A 20,293-nucleotide genomic window follows, 5' to 3' on the forward strand; every position below is an offset into this window, starting at 1 on the left:
ATAAATGGATATCGGAATTTCCCTTTCGATCCACCCGCGCGCATGTGTATGTGTATGTGTGTGTATCACGACGGCGATATTAACGCGCGCGCGGTTGCACTCTTACGCAGCTAAACAAAGTAACGATCGGGCTAAATTCACTTAGAATAAAAATATCAAATAATGTTGAATGTTACACACTGATTGAACTTAAAATGTTAGGAGCGTGGCGTGGCGCGGCGCAACGTTGACTCGCGCATTACGTTCTCGGTCGGTTGGAACTTAAAAAAGACGACGAACACGAAGAGATCGATTACAAAATGGAGAATAGCAGCGAGAGACACAGTATCGTGGGTTATTATTGTGTATGCGTGTGTCTGTATCCGGAAATTAGCTTTGTTGTTTCCGACACAAGCACGCACATTCGCGCGCGCGCGCGCGCCTTCGTCGCGCGGCATGCGCGTCTCCTTGCTGATCCTTAGATCATAGATTTTCATTTCTTCCGCGATCGCGGTAGGGGAGAGCGGGGGGAGGGGGATTGGCGACGTATGGCGATGCTCTTTAATGCACCACTGATATAAAATTTACTTATGTCACTAGTAAACGGTCTCCTCTCCTTCTCTCGATTTCTTTCTCGCTCTCGGGCTATATCATATATATATATGTATATATATCTATATACATATATATATATATATATTCAGTTAGTATAGTGTTTCTCATAGCATTTTTCTATCATATAAAGTATTTATCTCGACTTGCGTATATTAAACTATATTTACAATCTTTTTCTTTCCTTTTTTTTTTATTATTGTAACACACTGAAGATAAGTTTTTGTTTTCCCCCTAAAACGAGGTCGCTCGCAAGCCACTCGGTTCGTAGCGTCCGCGAGAGTCCGTGAACTCGCGCGGTTCGGGCAAATTATGCAGCTCTGCACTTTTCTTCCTGATCAACGTATATCACAATCCAAATCGCAAAGATATGAACACCAAAAGAAAGAACTGTTACTCCGCGACGAATTTTTTTTTTCCAAGAAATCAAAGGTTGTCTTCAAAAGAACTCACATAAAAGAGGGGTAAAAAAAAAAAGAAGAAGAAGCCGTTGTCACGTTGGATTCGCTCACTGGCAACGTGTGCAATTTTCACGTGGATCTCAAACGAAGCTCGGATAATTCGCGGCCTGGATAATGTAAAGAGTAAAGGAGAAAACGAAGCGCCGATCTTCCATCCGTTTCTAGGAGAGATGGAACGAGTGTTGACCCTCTTGCGCGGCTATCCGCAACTTTTCCCGCATTATTTCCAGAGTGGTATAATCAGGCAGTTTTAGGTAGTTAACGCAAGTCATTACCGATGGTAGGAAATCGTCGGTCTTCATAGACTGATCGAAGGTCTTGCGCACTATCGTCAACGGAGGCGTTAAGCTTTTGAAACCTGTGGAAAATACAAGCACTTTTGTCAAGTTGATGCCCTTCCGCTTTAACGACAGGTGGAAAAAAAAAAGTGGAGGGGCATCGAGTATCCTACCTCCGACGGGCAAGCGCGGTGAACCGGTGACGAACTGGATGAACTGTCGCTGCTCCTCGCTGTTGTACTTGGACATGACCTCGAACAGAAAACGAATGGCCCGCGAGTCCGGGGTGTAACCGTGATCGGTCCTGCAGCACTCGGCAAGGGTCTTCACGTCCCACTGCCCGCCGGTTTGCGCGTGGCCGCAGAACACCGCCTCCAGCTCCTCCGGGAAGAACAGTCTCAGTTGCGACGGAGGGAATACCGACTCGAATCCTTCCCGGAAGGCCTCCATTTGCCTGAACACTCCTTCATACAAGAACCAGTGTACCACTAACTGAAATTTTACAGAGAAATTTTGCCGTGACCACCGTGATTTCCTTGAACAACATCGGCGAGGTCGGGAAGCGTCAAATGCCAAGCATTTACCTTAATGTATTGATCCAAATTGTAAATAGTAACGGATATTTCGCTACCGCCCTTCCGCAATTCGATATTCTCGTAGCCCGGCAACTCGAACACGAGGCCCAGTTCCGAAATTGGGCACGTATCTAAATCGAGAGCCTCAATTAACTGCGCTTTCTCGTGCGGCCGTAGCGTCTGATCCTTCTCCATAGCCTCCTTCTTCCTCACGACCTCCTGGAGCTTGCTGAGAGTGCGATGTACGTCGGGACATACGTATGCCAAGTCCGCCAACGTGAGAGTATGCTCCTCTCCCAGTAACCAGCGGTAGAAGGTTAAACTAAATGGCAAGTCCAACTGAAAGAGAAACGATTCGACGTGTCATATCGAAAAAAAAAAATACGATCGAGGGAGAGACTCGGAAAAGATTTTGCGAACGCGAAACGTCGAGTTTTACCATTCTGGAGTCGTATATTGCCTTCGCCATGAACTTCCCAAGGAACTTGAACTTTGTCCTCAATTTTGCTAGATGAGACACTTTAGTGTTCCATGGGATCGGCGCGGGGAAGAGCCCGTGTGCGGAATTAACGTATCCGTTTTCGGTAGGATTCGAACTGCCATGCCACAAGTCTAAATCAGCGCGTTGCAGTTCCTTGGAGACTAGAGCGTAGAATTCCAAAGTTGGTCCGAGACCGGTACCGACCTGTAAATACCGAATATCGCGTTAGCAGACCTTTGCAAGAAGATTCGACAATCCGAGGGGAGCCGCGTGCGCGCACAAAAGTGCGCACTCACCTCGTTGACATATTGCACTTCGAGTAAGGCCTTGTTGGAGGCCAAGTCTTGAATCACCAGTTCCGCTTGCTTGAGAATGTCCGTTCTCGAGATAGTTCTCTTCCTTCGTTCTAGGCGTGGCGTAACGCGCTCCTGGCTGTCCGAACCCGAGAGTTCCGGCGCGGAGTCCAAGAGACGCTGCAGCGCTCTATCTCGATCGAACGATGTCGCGTACAACAGCAGCTGCCTCGTCTCGAACGGAAAGAGAAAAGGGCTGGAAGTTGAAAACGTTAAATTATTGCAAATAAATTTCCGAAATTTATACGAAAATCAGTCAAATTAAACAAACGATCAATCTACATTCTCGCTATACTGACCAGACAGACGCGATCTGTTGTAGCCAAGATGGCAAGTTTCCGGTCATGATCACCAGCGGATCCTGTAGCTGCCTGCTGGCTTTCGCGGCGATCTTATTGTTGATGAAGTCCTGAGGCGACAGCAGGCTCATGCTTTTCAGATGTGGGAACAGTATGCCCCAATGGCGATTGAGAGCGTGCAAGAGCCGTAGTAGACACAGCCCGTCGAGGGATGCGTCCGTGATGGTTACCGAGGGTGGTAATGTAGGGGACAGATATGGCGCGAGGGGACAGTGTTGAAGAGGAACCGTGCCTTCCAGCCAGAGACTGTCTTCTTTCCTTTTCGAACTAATCTTTGTACTTTTTCCCTTCCCCTTCCTGCTATTACCCTGTGAGCTCGAGCCTGATTTTGGAGAGGTCGCGGCGTCTTCTTCTGGTACAGGTCTGCATCCAGAAAGATTAAAATTCTTCTTTGTTCGATTGGATTAGGATAAAGATGAACGATGTTGTAAGTTATTTGGAAAAAAAATTGGCCTCGAGAATAAAGACGTTGATTTGACAATGTTGAAAGAGAAAAGAGAAAATGAGTTGCGCCTGTATGGGGGTGTCTGAAAATGTACCTGTAGTATATCGTGTGAGTTTGCACCCACACCGCGTCGTGTCCGAGCGGCGGTTCGCTGTCGGCCTCCGCCTCGGAGTGGTCCACTCCGGAACATCCGAACTGCCTGACCGCTTGATAAACCGTCATGTTGAAAGGTAGGACGACGTCGCCAATTAAAAACTGGAGTTTATGTTTCGGCGGTCCTTGGCTTATCACGACTGCCGCCTGGAACGGAAAGGGAGCAAGTAAATCTCGGCTCGCGTCGATCTTATCGATTTTCTCCAACCCAAAGATAGAGATCTCCGCCCCGACGGAGAAAGATATATACCAAAGTATCGTCAATGTCGTCCTCGCTATTGTCGTCATCGCTGACCATCGAGTCGGCGTCCCGTATTCTGCCGTATCCACGTACCATCAAGTAACGTTCAATCGCCTGTACTAACGCAAGCGGATCTATTTTCACGGTGCCGCCCTTCCACTGCTTCAGATTGTTACAGTCCGGATGCCGTTGAAGATTACACTGCAGCACAATTCGACGAAACGTTTGCGTTTATATTACGGCCGATCGTCAACCGAAATAGTCTTTTCCCGCGACAGTTAAAAATTTTACCTCAGATCTTAGATTTAGTGCGTAGGCATCGATTACCTTAAGTTGATGCGTGTTGAAGAACTTGAGAGCGCTGGTGCCACCACGGCCAGCGCCAGAACCCGCGGGCAAATCGTGAACCTTCACTGGGAACTGTTCCAGCTGTGCAACGCAACTGTTCAATTTCGTTACTAAAGCGCCGAACGCCCCGGGATTGAGGTCCATGATGTCGTTATTCTGTTGCATCTGGAGGCAATATATAAATTTCAGAGGATTACACGCGCGCGCACTTCGAAGGTTGCCAATGACGGAGAGGGTCGCTTCTACTTACGGTAGACTCGGCAAACAATTTCCAAAACATACGAAGACGGTCGTAGCGATTGCCCGGTGCATCCGTGGTAGTGAGGTAGTTCAACAGGGCCTTGATAAGGCCGCTGTAATTCATCTCGAACGGCGAGATATCGCTCTCGAGGACTATGTCCCGTAATTCCGTTAGTGCTGACAGCATCTCGTCCAATTCCTGCAAACGTGAGATGTGTGGATTATAAAAATCTGCAGATATAAATAACTGTAATAAGTACACAGTTAATTCGATCACTTGTGCTTTGTGCACAGGCTGGGCGTGTATTCACATTTATATACGAAGCTGAATTTATTATATAAAAATTAATATAAATCTTGATGCCCAATATCTTTGTGGTGTTTATTTATGATATACATATGCATTTACGTTTGACTGCAAACGTTGTATCGCAGCGGTGAGCCGAGCGAGAACCGTCAGGGCGGGATGCGAGCAAGGTGCGTCGTCCTGATATCGCGCCAGGAATTGCGCTGCCTGCTCGCGCACCCACGCCTTCGCTTTATCCCGATTTCCGCCAGTCAGGCTCGGATTACTCGGCGGTTTCGACAGATTCGTGGACGAGCTCGAGTCCCTCTTGTCGTTGCTGGTACTGGACGAGGACGATTTCCGGCCCCACTTGGCCGGATTGAGATTCCCCAGAAATCGATTGTTCTTCGCGGTGAAACCGGTGAACAGGGTCTCTGGCTGTTGCGTCTGCTGCGGCGTGGTGGCGCCTCCCAATCTCGAGAAACGACCCTTCTTGTTCTGCCGTTTCTTCTTCAGCACGTCACCGATCCTTCTAACGAGCAAAGAGACGCGATCCGTAAGTGCAAGTGTCGTAAACGGTTAATTAAAAAAAAAAAAAAAAAATTGTAAACGTATTAGCGAAGACATCTTGTACTAACAGGTGAGCACTCTGCGGCGTGTTCGTTTCCTCTACGCTGTTGCTCAACTCCGTTCTGTGTGGTTCCAACGAAGCACTGATATTTGGTTTATACTGGCACGACGACGCGATTGTGCCGAACAATATGTTGCCGTTCGAAGATGGAGAGACAACCGGAGACGTGGCACTACTAGAAGACAACATTGTGGTGGAAGAAAGTGGTGTATTAGACGGACCTGGCTGTGGGCTTGGTAATGATGTACCTAAATACAACGTAAAATGTCGCATGATACAGTATATGTATATCACATTTCGGCAACGAGAATAGTCATGTGAAGCACATTGGGACACGCTGAACGAAAGACAATGGCGATGAGAATAAGAAAAAGTTGAAATTTACCAGAAGGGCACTTAGGTGGTGAAACACCGAGAGGTACTTCGGGATCTGCTAATTGACGAACTTGATGCAGCACGCCCTCGCGATGAAAATGAACCCCAAACACTTGCGGCAATCTCTTCATCAGGATACTCGCCATTTGAAGAGCCCCGATAACTATACGTAAATCTTGCGACGCTAACATACCGGCTATATGTGACGAAACCACTTGATTCTTTAGAACATCCTGCGTGCGAGAAAAGGAACATTTGTACATAAAGTATAAATATTACGAACAAACATTATCGCGTTCCAATGTCCTGTCTCACCTTAAGTAAATCAGTTGAAGCATAATACACCATACGGAGAAGAGCTCGGAGGCATTTGCATTTCACGGCGGGCCCAGCCGAGCTGCTATAAACCTCATACAGTACAGAGAATAGGGTTCGAATAAAAGACACTAGCCATTCGTTCGTTTCGATTACCGGAGGCACAACATCCATACTGCAATCAATAGCGTAACAGCTGCTTTAACGATAAAGCCGATAAAGTAACCTTAAGAGGGTTCGCAAATGTAATTTGTACCTAGATGAGCAAGTTGGACTCTTCCCCTCAGTGGGATTGGCGTTCACTCTTCGAAATATACTCCTTGCCATTCCTATATCCTCGTTAATTTGTTTCATCACAGTCAGATCTATAGTGTAAGTTCGTCCTAAAGAGGTAAGGCATATCTCATCTTCGCCATTTTGAAACGCCATCTAAAACATACATTTATCAAATTAATTCGTCGTGGTTGCTAATCAAAGACATGACAGGATTATGTAACTTATAAAGTTGTATAATAAACTACGCACTTATATATTTGCGGCAGCTGAAGACACCACATTCACAAGAACAGAGTTATGACAAATCAGGCATATCTATGTCCTTCTGCGTTATCTTCAGCTGTCATATAGATACGCAGTCTATTAAATAAGTCTATTAGATTACCTCGATAATTCTAGAATCTATAGTACTGAACGGATGGGAACATTGTCTTTCGTCGCGCCATTCCCACTGGACAGTCTCCTGTTGATTGCTGGTCCTTTCGAGTAAGCTATTTACACTGAATATCCCATCTGTTGGTAACGGAGGCATAAGCTCCTCGATTAAACACGTAATTTCGAACCACTCCTGCGGCGTACGCGGCACCAACTCCACATCCTCCGTTTTGACCTCCAGAGATCCGGTTAAGAGATAACTTAACGTGAAAGCTATATTTTGTTGCAGCAACAACTGCGCCAAGTCGGGACAGCGATTTGATATCACAGAGAGCATTCGTAATACAGTTATGAAATTGTTAGTGCTGTTAACCGGCGGCGTAATCATGAGCTGTAACACACGGAAGACACGGAATGACGTATAAACAACACGAGAAAAATTATTTTAACAAAAAATTCTATTTAATTTGAACAGTTTAACTTGTGAAAAATATCTCCATTATTAAAAACACAAAAAAAAGTCAAAGTTATCCCACTTCGAAACAGGTAATTTTGCATTTTAAAGATATCGAAGATTTCCATTTTACTAAATAATTGAATAATAAGTCTATAAATATTAAAATTATCAAAGTGCAATAAAATTAGACATAAAATCGTCAAGAAGTCAAGGTTCTGTGAAATATAAAACGTGAAACATCTAAAAACAATATGGACCATTTGATGATCTTGTAATAAAAAAATTTTTATACGCAAGTTGTATAACTGATAATAGTTGCGCGCACGTACCAGCTGTTGCAGATTCTGTAAGAGTTCGGCATTGATAATTTTGTGCAGCATCACAGGATCATGTTGGAAACTGTCAACTAGTCGACTGAATGCTTGACACACGCACTCAACGCTCTTCTTATCTTGATTCGTCAGTCTGCTCGTTAATAATGGCAGACTATCCACTACCAAGTGAAAATCATCAGGGTGAAGATTCTGACAGCAGTTTGCGGTAATTGTTAACGCTGCACGTTGTGCCGTGATGTTGAAGAAATCAACGAACTTCAAACAGGCTGATACTCCACCCTGAAAACAACAAGATACAATATTGCAATTAAAACTCACATTAATTGTTAACAAAAGTTATTATATGCTTCCAAAGTTGATATCAAAACAGCAGAAAAAATGTTCTATTTAATTTGAACAGTTCAACTTAAAATATCTTCATTATTAAAAACACAAAAAAAGATCAATAGATTATTCCACTTCAAAACAAGTAATTTTCCATTTTAAAGATACGAAGATCATTTCCATTTTCCTTAGTAATAATTATTGAATAAGTTTATAAATATTAAGATTACCAAAGTGCAATCAAATTAGATATAAAATCAACAAAAAGTCAAGGTTCTGCGTCAAGGTTCTAATATAAAACGTGAAAAATCTAGAAACAATATAAACCATTTAATGATCTTGCAATAAAAAAATTTTCATATACAAGATTATAGACTGGATCAATTAATGCACGAAAAAAAAACGAGTGAATTAAAATGCAATTGCATTGTATGTAAGTTGGATGGAGGAACATGTGTACGTACCGCGTGTAAAATTGTTTTGCTGTGCCTGCGTGACAACATGGCTAATGCTGTCAAACACTGTTCGGCCACGTCCATGCACTCGATCGATTCGAGTTTCTGCAGGAACACCGGTACCGCATCCACCACGACAGTGGACGACCGTGGCAGCGCCTCCATCATGTACGTAAGGGCACGACACGCGTGGGTCATTATCGCGAAATTATGCTCGATCCCCAATAAATTAATTAAAGCTGCGACCACTTGCTTGACGGGAAAACCGGTCAGAGTATCCTCGTTGCCCATCACAAGAATCTCTCCCATGTTCATGACGGCCTGCAATTGTTCTCCCTCGTCCTCAACAGCTTGTAAACCGGCTAGTAGCTGTTGCGCTTTAGCAGCTGCAAGTTATTTATTTAAAGATCAGTATGCCGAATAAATTCGGCATGCTATTTACAGACAGTGAAGAACAGTGTGTCGAACAATTAAAGATCACTTGTCATGAACAGCGTGAATTTTGAATAATTCCAATTAAGTTGCAACATATCTGCAAAAAAAAAGGGACATTATTTTCATACCGGAACTTGCGCCCATGCTTCGGTTAAGTAAGTGTTGCATCCGCGGTCCTAATGCGCCGAACACGTGAGGCGGCAGACCTCTAGCCTCGAGCAGAGCCTGTAATCGTCCAACTTCCCCATCGTCGCTCTCGCTATCACCGGTTGTTCCCGACATTCCAGATGGTCCTCCACTGGCTTCGCGCGTGCAAAGTAGAAAATTGACATTTTGAATGACGCGGTCTGACATCGTGTTAATAAAATCGATTGAGCATATTCATTATCTATTATAAGCTTAGGCATTGATGGCATTTAACCTGTGGCGGATGTCGCAGTTGATGCCGACTCCTCCTCACCTGTGGTCGAGACTAACTGACTGCTCGGGATGGAGGATGATACTGACGTGGCGCTGATAGAGTCATTGGCTGACATTACACTACCTAATCCACCGGAGCCGCTCTCCACCACCGGCTTCCTCACGCGCGATGAGGAGCGATGTCTGTAACAACGTTCAACCAGATACAATTTTTCGCGTTACAAATTCTTTCAACCGGTTTACATGAGATCTCGTAGCCAAGCTCGTAATTGAGTTAGCAAAAGAAAGAAGGGGTGTCCTCGACTGGGTGTCTACCTGGAACTCGAGCAGGAACCCGTTGTAGTGTCTTTCTTGTGATGTTTCCCCGAAGTCTTGTTGCTGGATGGCAGTTCCTTCGGCTGTTCACCGGAGGCTTTCGCGCGAGAGCGTAGCAGGTGCTTGTGTGTAGAATGAGGGTGTGCAGGGTTGGCAGAAACGGCGGCAGACACAGGTGGATTGGCAGTGGCCGTTGACGTGATGCCACTCGTGCCTGCCCCGTCATGTGCCAACGCCCCCCCACCACTCTCCACAGAGTTACTTGCTGCGTTACCCACTCTGATGCTGGACTTGACACCCAGGACTTGACTACTCGTGCTGCTGCTCGTTGCACTACAGGTTGCACCACCGTGAGCTTTCGAATCTAAAATGTCCAAATGTCACACAATCATTGAGATACATAGGGCAAAGACTTAGGGCGAGAGACTTGTGTGTGATTGTCCTGACTGCGCGCGCAATGCGTAGATTCTCATTTGTATGGATGTCGAAGTTGCTGTATGAGTGTATGCAACATTTTTTATTTACACTTCTTACTGATGCACGTGTGAAATTTTCAGAACGGAAAAGAAAACGATACGATTCTTATTCCGCGTGCATTATTACAAATGTCAAACATTTTCGCAAGTTTGATAATTGTAAGTGATGTATGATTTCTGTCATGATGTGTCTTATGCAATTTTATATACAATTTTGCCTATCGATTGTAAAAATAGATACCTATATTTAATCTAAAACCAAGCAATTATATATATATATTTTTTTGTTTTTAATATAAAATTGTTCGGCTCGTAAACATCTTCCGTAGTTTTAGTAATATTCAATATTGTATGATTCTTCCAAGACGCAGATATTAAGTATTAGAGACCGCGGGATTAAAGCGAGTATTGTCTAAATACCGCAGCATAAAATATGAATGTTATTCTCACAAAGATTACGCACCTATTTTAAATATATTTCATTCTGTCAGTTCTCAACATACAGGCGACTTACACCGAGCAATAGGAGGAAAATTGTGAAAAATTCGTTTGTTACCTGAAGGAAAAAAGATTTTCGCATTTTTGTTGCCAGGTAAAATATCAATATGTATGATAATGCATTGACCCAAGCTTTCACATGGTATTGTGCGTTCCTTCTGGTTACATTGAAAAAACATTATATGTCATTGCATAAATATGCAGACTCGCATTATGACTGCCAAGGCAGGTACCTGAGGTATACCGAAGCGAATTTAAAAAAAAACGGAATATTGTAATTTTTGGTACAATAGATCAAGGATTTCTCGAATTTATACCGCTCGGTGTAAATGTCGCAAGTTTGCAAATTGAAAACAGCGCTATCAAATATATCTAAAATAGGAACAGTTTTTCCCCAGTAACTTTGCAAAAATTATAAAGATTTAATTATGAAGGTGAAGATGAAAACACATTTTGGTATTTCACCTTGAAATTACCTCAGAAGTCTATTATTAACTGTTGTCACGCAATGTCTGATGGGATATTTTATATACTAATTTAAACATTATAAAACTTTGTGTGAAACAAGATGTGTCCAATCCATCGAAAAATGTTTAATGAAGTGCACACTCTGCACACTATTAATATACATAATTCTTCTCAAATAAAATATAACGAGGCAACCGTTATACGCTTCATATAATTCCAAACTCTATATAACAGTCAATTTCTTGGCAAGTATAAAGAGAAGATTAATGATTACAAATGATAATATCTGATAACAAAAGTATTACTACGCAATAAAAGTCGTCCTTCATATGAGATAAAAGTTCTTAGAAGACCAGAATAAATTAATAAGTTTCTAATTAAAGCAAATCAAATATTAACAAATATAAATTTAAAAAAAATATTGTGAAATGCGTGTCAATTTAAAAAATGCCAGTATCGACATAAAAAAAAAATGTTGACAAACAATACTTTATCGATTGTACTTCTATACATATCTATTAACTATAATATTTAATCACTTCCATTAAGTGTTGAAAGAGAGAAACAAAGATCAATTTAGCCTCATGATACAGAATTCCACGATAAAAAATTGCTTATCCACACCAGAATTTCCGACATCAATTTTAACATATTATCTTGAGAGCAAAACGTTTGAGATAAGAAGTTTATAGGCAAAAAATAAGGAATAATATAGTAATTTCAGCTTTCAAAATTTTTAAACACTTATTACGATCATTTATCAATCATAATCAATCTTGAATAAAAAAGAAATAAATAAGAACCGGACCTTTAACGGATAATTTTTTTTGTTATATTTGAAAGATGACATAGAGATTGATTAAATCTGGACGCTGGAAAAATCGACAAAAACTATATTTTTTAAAAGACGATAATATTTTGTCGGATTATCCTGTACAATTATGATATAAAATTTAAAATCGTTATACTGAAACTGAAGGCATACTATTTCAATATATAATTTTAATTAAATAAAAAAGAATTATTTTAAATTAAAAGCAAGGTAACATAAAAACTTGAACGATAGTAGTTTTGAATGTTGACTTATAAAATTTTTTACTTAATCGTTACAAATCATCCTATTTATGTACAACTGTATGATGTATGATACGTTAGGTAACTTTACGAAAATGTTTGCAAACAGTTGATGAACTTCCAGCACATATGTACAATATAATTCGAAATACAAGCCTTTCTCTTCTTTGTATTGTAATAAACATGAAAATATTTCTGATTTTTATTATAGCCAATTATGTATAAATTATTAATACAATCTTATTATGTATGTAACAAAAAAGATTTCGAGATTTGACGTCTTGATACCAAGTCATAATGATCTTAAATATTCGTGGCAATTTTTCAAATCAAATAGAGTATCGTAGAAGTTGAAGAAAAATTGTATTTCTCCCCTAAATACATTTACATAATTAATACCATGCATGAATGAAACTGATATAGAAATTTACCTGATATTAACTATTAAGTACAGTAAATGAGGATGACGCATATGTGGATGTATAGAGAATGTAAGTTCAGAATGGAGCTCAATGACTCGGGATGTTCGTTTAAGCTACTCGCGCGCGAAGTTTGCAAGAGAAAAATAAGGGGAGGGAAGAAAATGGTAGTACGAAGAGTGTGTACTCCTTAAGCTTACCTTCTTGATGGTAGGTTTGTGTTGATATTGGAAAAAGTGCTTTGACAGCAGACACAAATCCTTCCAGACATTCGCTCATCCTCTGGCCTAATGATACAGTCTGATCTATGACTCTTATCTTGATAATACTTGCGTTTTCTAAATTTTACTTTATATATTCCTATCTCGAAACACTCTTTTCACACTTTCTTTGCCTCTCACCGGCCGAATCACTCAGTTTCATTTACACACGTATTACACACGAGATTTTTGTCATTATACTCGTAACTAATACTAGAAATTCCAGTAACAATACGAATTCTGTGTCGTATATCTCTGTATCATATTTCTTACCAAAAATACAAAAATTTCCAAGTTCACCAACAAGTTAGCAAATGTTACACAAGTAGAGACATAACAAATGTGTACATGTGCAAATATGTAGAAAAGAAATACGTATTTCATAAAGAACTTTTTGTCCGGATTTATGTAAGCTAACATGTTACCTAGTTATACTACTTGTTCTTTCTTCTTCTCTGCGTATGCATTGTTTTAAAAAATCGAATTTACTATTATTCTTTTTTTTTGCTGTAAAATAACCAGAGCTACTAGAAAGATGATTCTTTTAAACTTAGAATAATTGGAATAATTTACATAGTTATTAGTAATTAAACATTTTGAAAAGCCTTCTCTTATTAGCTAATATATAATGCTTATTAAATTATTCATAAGATATAATTGATTAATTCTGCTTTCTTCCTTCACATTCAAATTCTTTAATACGACATAAAAAAATTTATTATATTAATGCATTCAAATTCAAATCTCAAAGCTATCTATGATATATAACATCATTAGTCAAGTTAAACAATTTTAGAAAATAATCTTTATCGCGGATATTAAAGAACTTTTTGAAAATAAAGAATGCTAAAAAAAAAGAACAAAAATATGTAACCGATCAGATATATAAAATAAATTGTTACAAATATTTGTTAAAGTTTTCGATTTAAAGATTTTGTCGTCAGTTTTTAAGAGTCATTATAGATATAATTAACGTAAGCAATCTCAAAACAAAATTGTATCTTCACGCAAATCACACATCACAATCCTACAATCGACTAATAAAACGAACTAGAAAAGTGTCGCACTAACCTCCTCTTCCTCTCGACGTGGATGGATGACTAGTAATCGACGTTGCACTCGATGAAGCTACCAAGCTGGTAGCCAGGTAGGTACTTGTCTTTCGGCTACCGTATCCACTGGGCAGTGACAGATCGTAACTGCTGACTCCCTGTGTCAGTGCTTGGGGATTCTGTGGTGTACGGGAACGTGTCCGCGACGCCACACAATCGGTAGGTGTTGGATTCAACTCTGGCAAATTCGTTCTTGCCGTGCTACGCACCCTCGCACTGCTACCACTGCTGTAGCTGGCTTGGTGAATCTTATGATGCGACCTCCAGTCAGTATCTGTTGCAATATTTTAACGTGATTTCACTTAATGTCACATAATTCAACCGTTGGTATGCTAATAAACAAAGATAAGACTTCGGAAGAGGAGCTTCGAAGTGTGATAAAAAGCAGAAGTAGGAAAGTTCACTTGCACGCGTATGTATAATAACGAGCAAAAATTGCCTAGGATTGCACGAATGTGACGCAACGTTACATTAAACGATATAAAAGAAAAAGAGATTCGTGGTAAAGCGGCGTCTGCAATGAGACTTGAGGACTCAAGAAAATGGACTGATCACAATCGATTTTTTTTTGCTCACGTGGAATGATCGATTATGATTGGTCAATTTTCTTAAATCTGAAGTCTTAAGTCTCATTGCAGATGAAACGCTTAAAGCGTTACTCTCGGTCACAGTGTCGACGCCGTGGCTCATTTAATTACCTGGATAAGATTCTAAGCCAGCTCCATGATTTCTTCGTTCACCCCTGACTCTGCCCTCACCCTTGGAAGAATCGATCGAATGCGTGTGCGCTGTATTACCGTCAAATTGGGATGTCTGCGGATCACCAGGTGTCTGTCTACGCCTCTTCTCTTCCACGCTATCTGGGACTGCACCAGTATTTTGTCGTTTTCTGTAGCCACTCGAACCGCTACTAGAGCCCTTCCCCCTAAGCTTAGAGGTGTCTGCTGAAGCACTGGCCTTCTCTACAGACCCCCCTGATGACAACTGATCTTGTTGATCTGCCATAGATTAATCGACTCATGCCACTATTCTGTCTGTAAAAGAGAAAGCACACCGTGCTTTTTATTAATTTTTTTTTATACAAGCATATGACTTTCTCCTACTTCGTATTTACACGCAATTATGATCGTTTAAAAAAAAAAAAAAATACGGAGTAACGACAAGTCTCTACATAAGGACACGTAAAAATATGTACAAAAGGTCCAAATACGCATATGTATATGTATTTGATAACCTTGAGCAAACGAAAACTTCTCGACAGATTTAATATTATTCATACAGTTAATGATTAAAAATAGCTTCCGTAAATAAAACGTGGCACCGACGATCGAGCATAAATTTTGTTCCCCCGGAGAAAAAAAAAGGACAGCTCGTAAGAGCTTCGAGATGGCCAAGTGTCAGGTCGAACTACTTGCGAGTTACCACGTAACATTCTCATTTGCGTGCAAGCACGACACGTAACAACGAAAGCGACACACAATGGTGGAGGAGAGCTGGGCGCTGCTGGAGAGAGAGGAAAAAAAAAAGGTCGGATGTGTACGAATCGGATGCGGACCCGTGCGTCGCGGACGGACGTGAGGCGCGAGTCTCTCCTTGTCGCGGCCTGTCCCCTTTGTTGGAGGAAAACATTAACACAGACGCTGCTGTCGCGCTCGTTTACTTTCGATTATCGCTCGCGTCCGAAAATCCACAGAGAGACACACGGACAGACAGACATACAGACGGACGAACGGACGGACGGACGGACGGACAGACAGACACTCGCCCCAACGGGAGCGAGGCTGCCCGTTTATCGCGCGACGACCCGTCCGCGTTCGATCTCGGGATCGTGTCACTGCATTTAAACGAGGCGCACACACAAAGGGATTTAAATGCCCCCGTGCTCGTTGAGCGCGACCTCCTCGCGAAGGATCCACCGCCGATCCGCTGGCATTTCGCTGCAACGCCACACGAACTTGAACGGCAGTGGCAACGGCAGCGATATCGACGGCGCGATTTCCAAGAAAAAGAGGGAAACAAGAGAAAGAGAGAGAGAGAGATAAAAGGGGGATTGGTGCCTCGGCGCGAGCCATATGCGCTCGGATAACAAGAGCGTGACTAAATAAAACGGCCGCGGGGCACGATACGCAATTAATGTTTCCCCTCCCCCTCCCACGCGGTGGCGAAGAAGATAGTAACGAACCGAGAATCATAACAAACACTACGACTGCTACTTCGCTCGCTCGCTTGCTCGCCTCGCCTCGCCTCGCTCACTCCCTTCGTTCGCTGGGCCCAGCTAACCAACTGGGTTGGCTGGCCGACTGACTGGTCTGGTTTGGTCTGGTCCGGTCCGTCCGTCTGACCTGTCCGTCCATCCAGTATCACTGGCTGACGCGAAATTGTGCCGTTGACATTACGGCGGGGGGGCCCCTTCTCCCCATCTCCTCGGTGACGAGCCTGACAGATTACTCAGTCGCGCGACAAAGACGCGAGTCAGAGGGACAGGCAGTAGCAAGCAGCAGCAGCAGCAGCAGCATCAGCAACAACGGCAGCGGCAGGCAGGCAGGCGGAGGGCTTTGTGCAGGGGGCTCCTCGAACTCGTATTTGTAGCGTAACAAAGAGACTCGTGTGGAGCGAGAGCCACCATTTGCTCGCGATCCGAGCAATGGAGGACGGGTTTCCACTCTTCCTCTCGTCCTACTCCGACCCGCACGCGCTCCGCCTCACTCGCACCGCCGTGTGCGTGACCTCAGGTTGAAATCCTCCAAAAAAGAGAAGCCCTCTCCTCCTCCCCCCTCCCCGCCCCCCCTCCTCCTCCCCTTTCCTCGCCCCTCGTAGCCTCTTCGCCCTTACCCGTGGCTCTCTTGCGCCCGTCACCCCACCCTTCCCCCCCAACCCGTTCGCTGCCCCCCTCATCGCGCAGTACCATCATACCTACGTATATCCATACCACCTCTTCCTCCCACCCGCTTCGTCCAACCCCACGCACTTGCTCGCGATGCTCTCGTCAAGGAACTTCGATTCGAAAACAGTGCGCTGCGAAGTTTTTTTTTTTTTTTTTTATATATTTTACCTGAATGCGGGAGAAACACGCCCAGGGCATCGCGGCGACGATGACGACGACGGCACGATATAACGACGATGACGATGATGATGACGAGGTTTCAATATCCTCTAGCTCGATATTCTCTCTCTCGGCCTGGTGAAATGCGACGCGACGACGCGACGAGACGAGACGAGACGAGACGTTTCCTTCGCTTTTATCGCTGCACACAGAGAGAGAGACGTCGCGGCGCACATGCACGCGCGCATGCACGCACGGCACGGGGACACGACACGGCACGACACTACTCGGGCGCTCGGCAGCAGCGTAGCGGCCGAGCGAGCAGGAGGAGAGCGAGAGAGCGTTCGTGGCCGTCCACGCCACGGCGCGCAACACACAGGGGAACCGTCGTAGGAGCGTAATACAATGCACGCGCGCACACATACACGAACGCACGCTTGTGCACACACCACACACTGCTGCGGGTTGCGATCGTCGCGCAACGAGGGGGGAAACGAACGAACGAACGAACGAACACGCCGAGCGCGATCGGAGGCCTCGATCGACGAGACGCGGCCACCGTAGGCGAGACGAAGAGTCACTCGGAATGTCGACGACGAGTCGAGAGAGCCACTTCGGGTTGGTTAGGACTGGGTGGCCGCAGAACGCTCCGCCCCCGTCGCCAATGTCACACACGAGCCAGCGACACGGTGCCAGGCCAGCACGCAGGCAAGGCAACGGCAGGCAGAGACACGCACACACGACCAGCCAGCGGAAGCCCGTGCGCCGCGTTCGGAAACCTGTCGCGGGCGGACGTACAATATACGTATGATGATTGTACGCGAGGGGGAGAAGTACCCCTCGCTCTCCGCTGTCCCCCCCCCCACTCCGCCGACGCCACCGCCGCGCGCGCACCAATCGCCGGCCGCCGTTGTCGCGTCAGGCCCGTGGCGCTCGGGCACGCACCGCACGCGGGGCGCCTCCGAATTTCTTCTCGTTCATCTCTTCCCTTTCCCTTTCACCTATAGCTTAAGCTTTCTTTCTTCTCTCAACTGATGATACACGAAGTGTTGAAAAGTGCGCGATTTTACGTTTGCCGATGTATGTACACGTGAAAAAAGAGCTTCTATCGATTTGACAGCGAAGAACAAATAACTGACAACACGTACGAAAAATGTGGCACGAAATTTTTTTGGAGAAAAAAAAAGAGTAAAAATTAGAAGATTAATCACGTAATGCTTTCACTTTTTTAAATGTACATAACGTATGTTTACGTCGATATTAGTGCGTCAAAATTGCAGAGGTAAAAAGTATGTGACATTCCGTATGCATGAAGCAATTCAACGTAATTTAAATTACTGAAGAAAATATGCGTAATATTGAAACTATACTTGAACTACTATTTTTCAATAAGATGTTACATAAAATGTTGAAAGAACTGAATATATCGTTTTCAAGATATTTTTCGAGAACGTCGTATAACAAATTTCTTTTATTCTGTATAGTCGTTCCATTCACTGCTCCCATTTTCGATTTAATTTTCCGCTTCCTGTTCGATTGCGCGACCAGGTCGGAGACATCCCAATACGACTATTGAACGCGAATGACATTACACTGCGAGCGGGGAAACTATAATTTATTACGGCACGTATATATAGCGCGTGCGGAAAAAAATTCGCATGATTTCTCGTTTCTGACGTCACGGTCCAATATGGCCGCGTCGAGGGGCCAGAAAATTTTAAAATAAACCGAATAAACGATTAAAAGTTACTTCTCCCCTTTGCGACAGCAACGGGGGGGGAGCAGGGGGAAGCAACAGGGGGGGAAACGTCAGCCCCTCGTCGCGCGCGTGCGCGCGATTCGCCCCTCGATCCGGGGACACTGGCTGTCGCCCGCCGCTCCTGCGCCGCGGCCGCGTGGCGCGCGAATCACCATCTTGCCTGGCCGTTTTTTAAATTCGCATTTTTGCTACGCGGGCAGCGGGAAACCTGTCCAGCGGAGGTGCGATCTTACGCGCTTACGTAAATGCCGCTCTTTTTCTTCCTCTTCCCCCCCGCGATAACTGAAGTTCCGTGTCACGCGGCCGATCCCGCGTAATCGATCGATCGAATTGCCCGAGTTTAAAAGAAGAAAAAAAAGGAATAAAGAGACGCGCAATACACGCGCTTACATACGTCTAATGTACCTCTCGCGCGCGCGTGCCGTTTATGTAACCCGCGCACTCGCACGTATTTACTCTCTGACGTGAGCGCTATCGCCGACGGAAATTGATGACGTTCGCACGAAATGATATTCTGTCCGCACCTTTATGCTTGCGGGCCGAGTGCAGGAGGAGTGCGCGAGAGAGGAGAGAGCGCTTGCCGTCTCTCGGCCGTCCGCGTTGCGCCTCTCTTCTGCGCGTTCTTATCCGACACTCCCGCGAGCGTCTCGGTATACGCGATAAGGCGAATTTCTAAATCGCACGCGAGAATATATACACACGTCGCATCGATTTTCCCATTTTCGAATCGCCCTCGCGCTCGTTCGCCTCGAGAACGATAAAAGTATCTTATCTGTCGCGTTTCGTTCGACGACCGCTTTTATTACGGGCGCAGGGCGAAACGCTTCGGCGCATGAAACACACACGCGCGAGCGCGTGTGTGTTTCAAGGTCCGATCGGATCGAACCGATCGGAGGTATTACTGCGTCGCTGCGGGACGAGATGCGTTTCGGGGAGTCGCGTTAAAAAAAAAAAAAAAAAAAAACGTCGAACGCGGCCGCGAGACGCGACGCGTTTGGCGTCGCTTTCGATTCCGTTTCGTCCCGTGATGGCGTGAAAAAACGAGCGACGAAACGCGACGACATTGGGTAGGCGCGGAGGCGAGGAGGACACCTCGTTCGTCGTGTCGTAACAGATTGCGCCAAGATTTCCGGTCGCGGTCGCCCTCGATCGTCGACGGGCGGCTACGACTGGCGCGTGGGAGGGGGGAGGGGAAACGGAATCCGGTGACGATCAATCTGGCCGTCGTTAAACGACCGCGACAAAAACGGCCATCCGTGGCGATGTCAAAACAACCTGTCTTTTGGCTTGCACGTCGATCGCGTCCCGCATCCCGATCAGCTGTCCGTCATCGGTCGATCGCGCGGACGGCGACGACGAGGACGATGAAAGCGATGCCCTCGTCGCCGGCGTGGCGCAAACGTGCCTTACTCACCGCAAAAAGGGAGCTCCTCCCTGGAAGTCGGACTCCAGTTACGCAACGCGATGCGCGATGGGACACGTGAAAATACGGAGTGAGCTGTCAAGTCGATCCGTGCGGCGCGTCGTCTGCTACGAGATATCTCGACCGAGGAGCACGAGCGGCGCTTCGAGATGTTCGACCGCGTTCGGCGGGCGCGTCGGCCGTCTCGCGCCCGATTGGCGGGCGCGCCGCACTTCCGGTCGCGCCGGCCAATCGACG

The 20,293-nt window shown here is 44.7% G+C and overlaps 1 protein-coding gene across 6 annotated transcripts; it reads right to left on the reverse strand.

Moving 5' to 3' along the window:
- Positions 1-765: 765 nt before the first annotated feature.
- On the reverse strand, positions 766-20,158 carry LOC105451215 (E3 ubiquitin-protein ligase TRIP12). Of its 6 annotated transcripts, none has more exons than XM_011691527.1 (25): positions 20,048-20,158; positions 14,530-14,865; positions 13,791-14,105; positions 12,660-12,746; positions 9,525-9,888; positions 9,250-9,392; positions 8,918-9,091; positions 8,364-8,740; positions 7,570-7,854; positions 6,794-7,174; positions 6,389-6,561; positions 6,133-6,328; positions 5,828-6,050; positions 5,450-5,690; positions 4,935-5,343; positions 4,536-4,724; positions 4,265-4,450; positions 3,947-4,138; positions 3,638-3,843; positions 3,039-3,461; positions 2,683-2,935; positions 2,345-2,590; positions 1,915-2,244; positions 1,504-1,822; positions 766-1,410 (listed from the first exon to the last, which is right to left on the reverse strand). In XM_011691527.1, the coding sequence occupies exons 2-25, from the start codon at positions 14,834-14,836 to the stop codon at positions 1,214-1,216; spliced, it is 6,216 nt and encodes a 2,071-aa protein (XP_011689829.1). In that variant the 5' UTR covers positions 14,837-14,865; positions 20,048-20,158; the 3' UTR covers positions 766-1,213. The 6 variants fall into 6 exon arrangements, with proteins under 6 accessions (XP_011689829.1, XP_011689828.1, XP_011689825.1 ...); XM_011691526.1 differs by having other exon boundaries at positions 6,133-6,307; positions 9,211-9,392; XM_011691523.1 differs by having other exon boundaries at positions 9,211-9,392.
- Between the last annotated feature and the right edge of the window lie 135 nt (positions 20,159-20,293).

This window comes from Wasmannia auropunctata, unplaced genomic scaffold, assembly GCF_000956235.1.
Source record: "Wasmannia auropunctata unplaced genomic scaffold, wasmannia.A_1.0 LD336053.1, whole genome shotgun sequence".
NCBI classification, from domain to species: domain Eukaryota; kingdom Metazoa; phylum Arthropoda; class Insecta; order Hymenoptera; family Formicidae; genus Wasmannia; species Wasmannia auropunctata.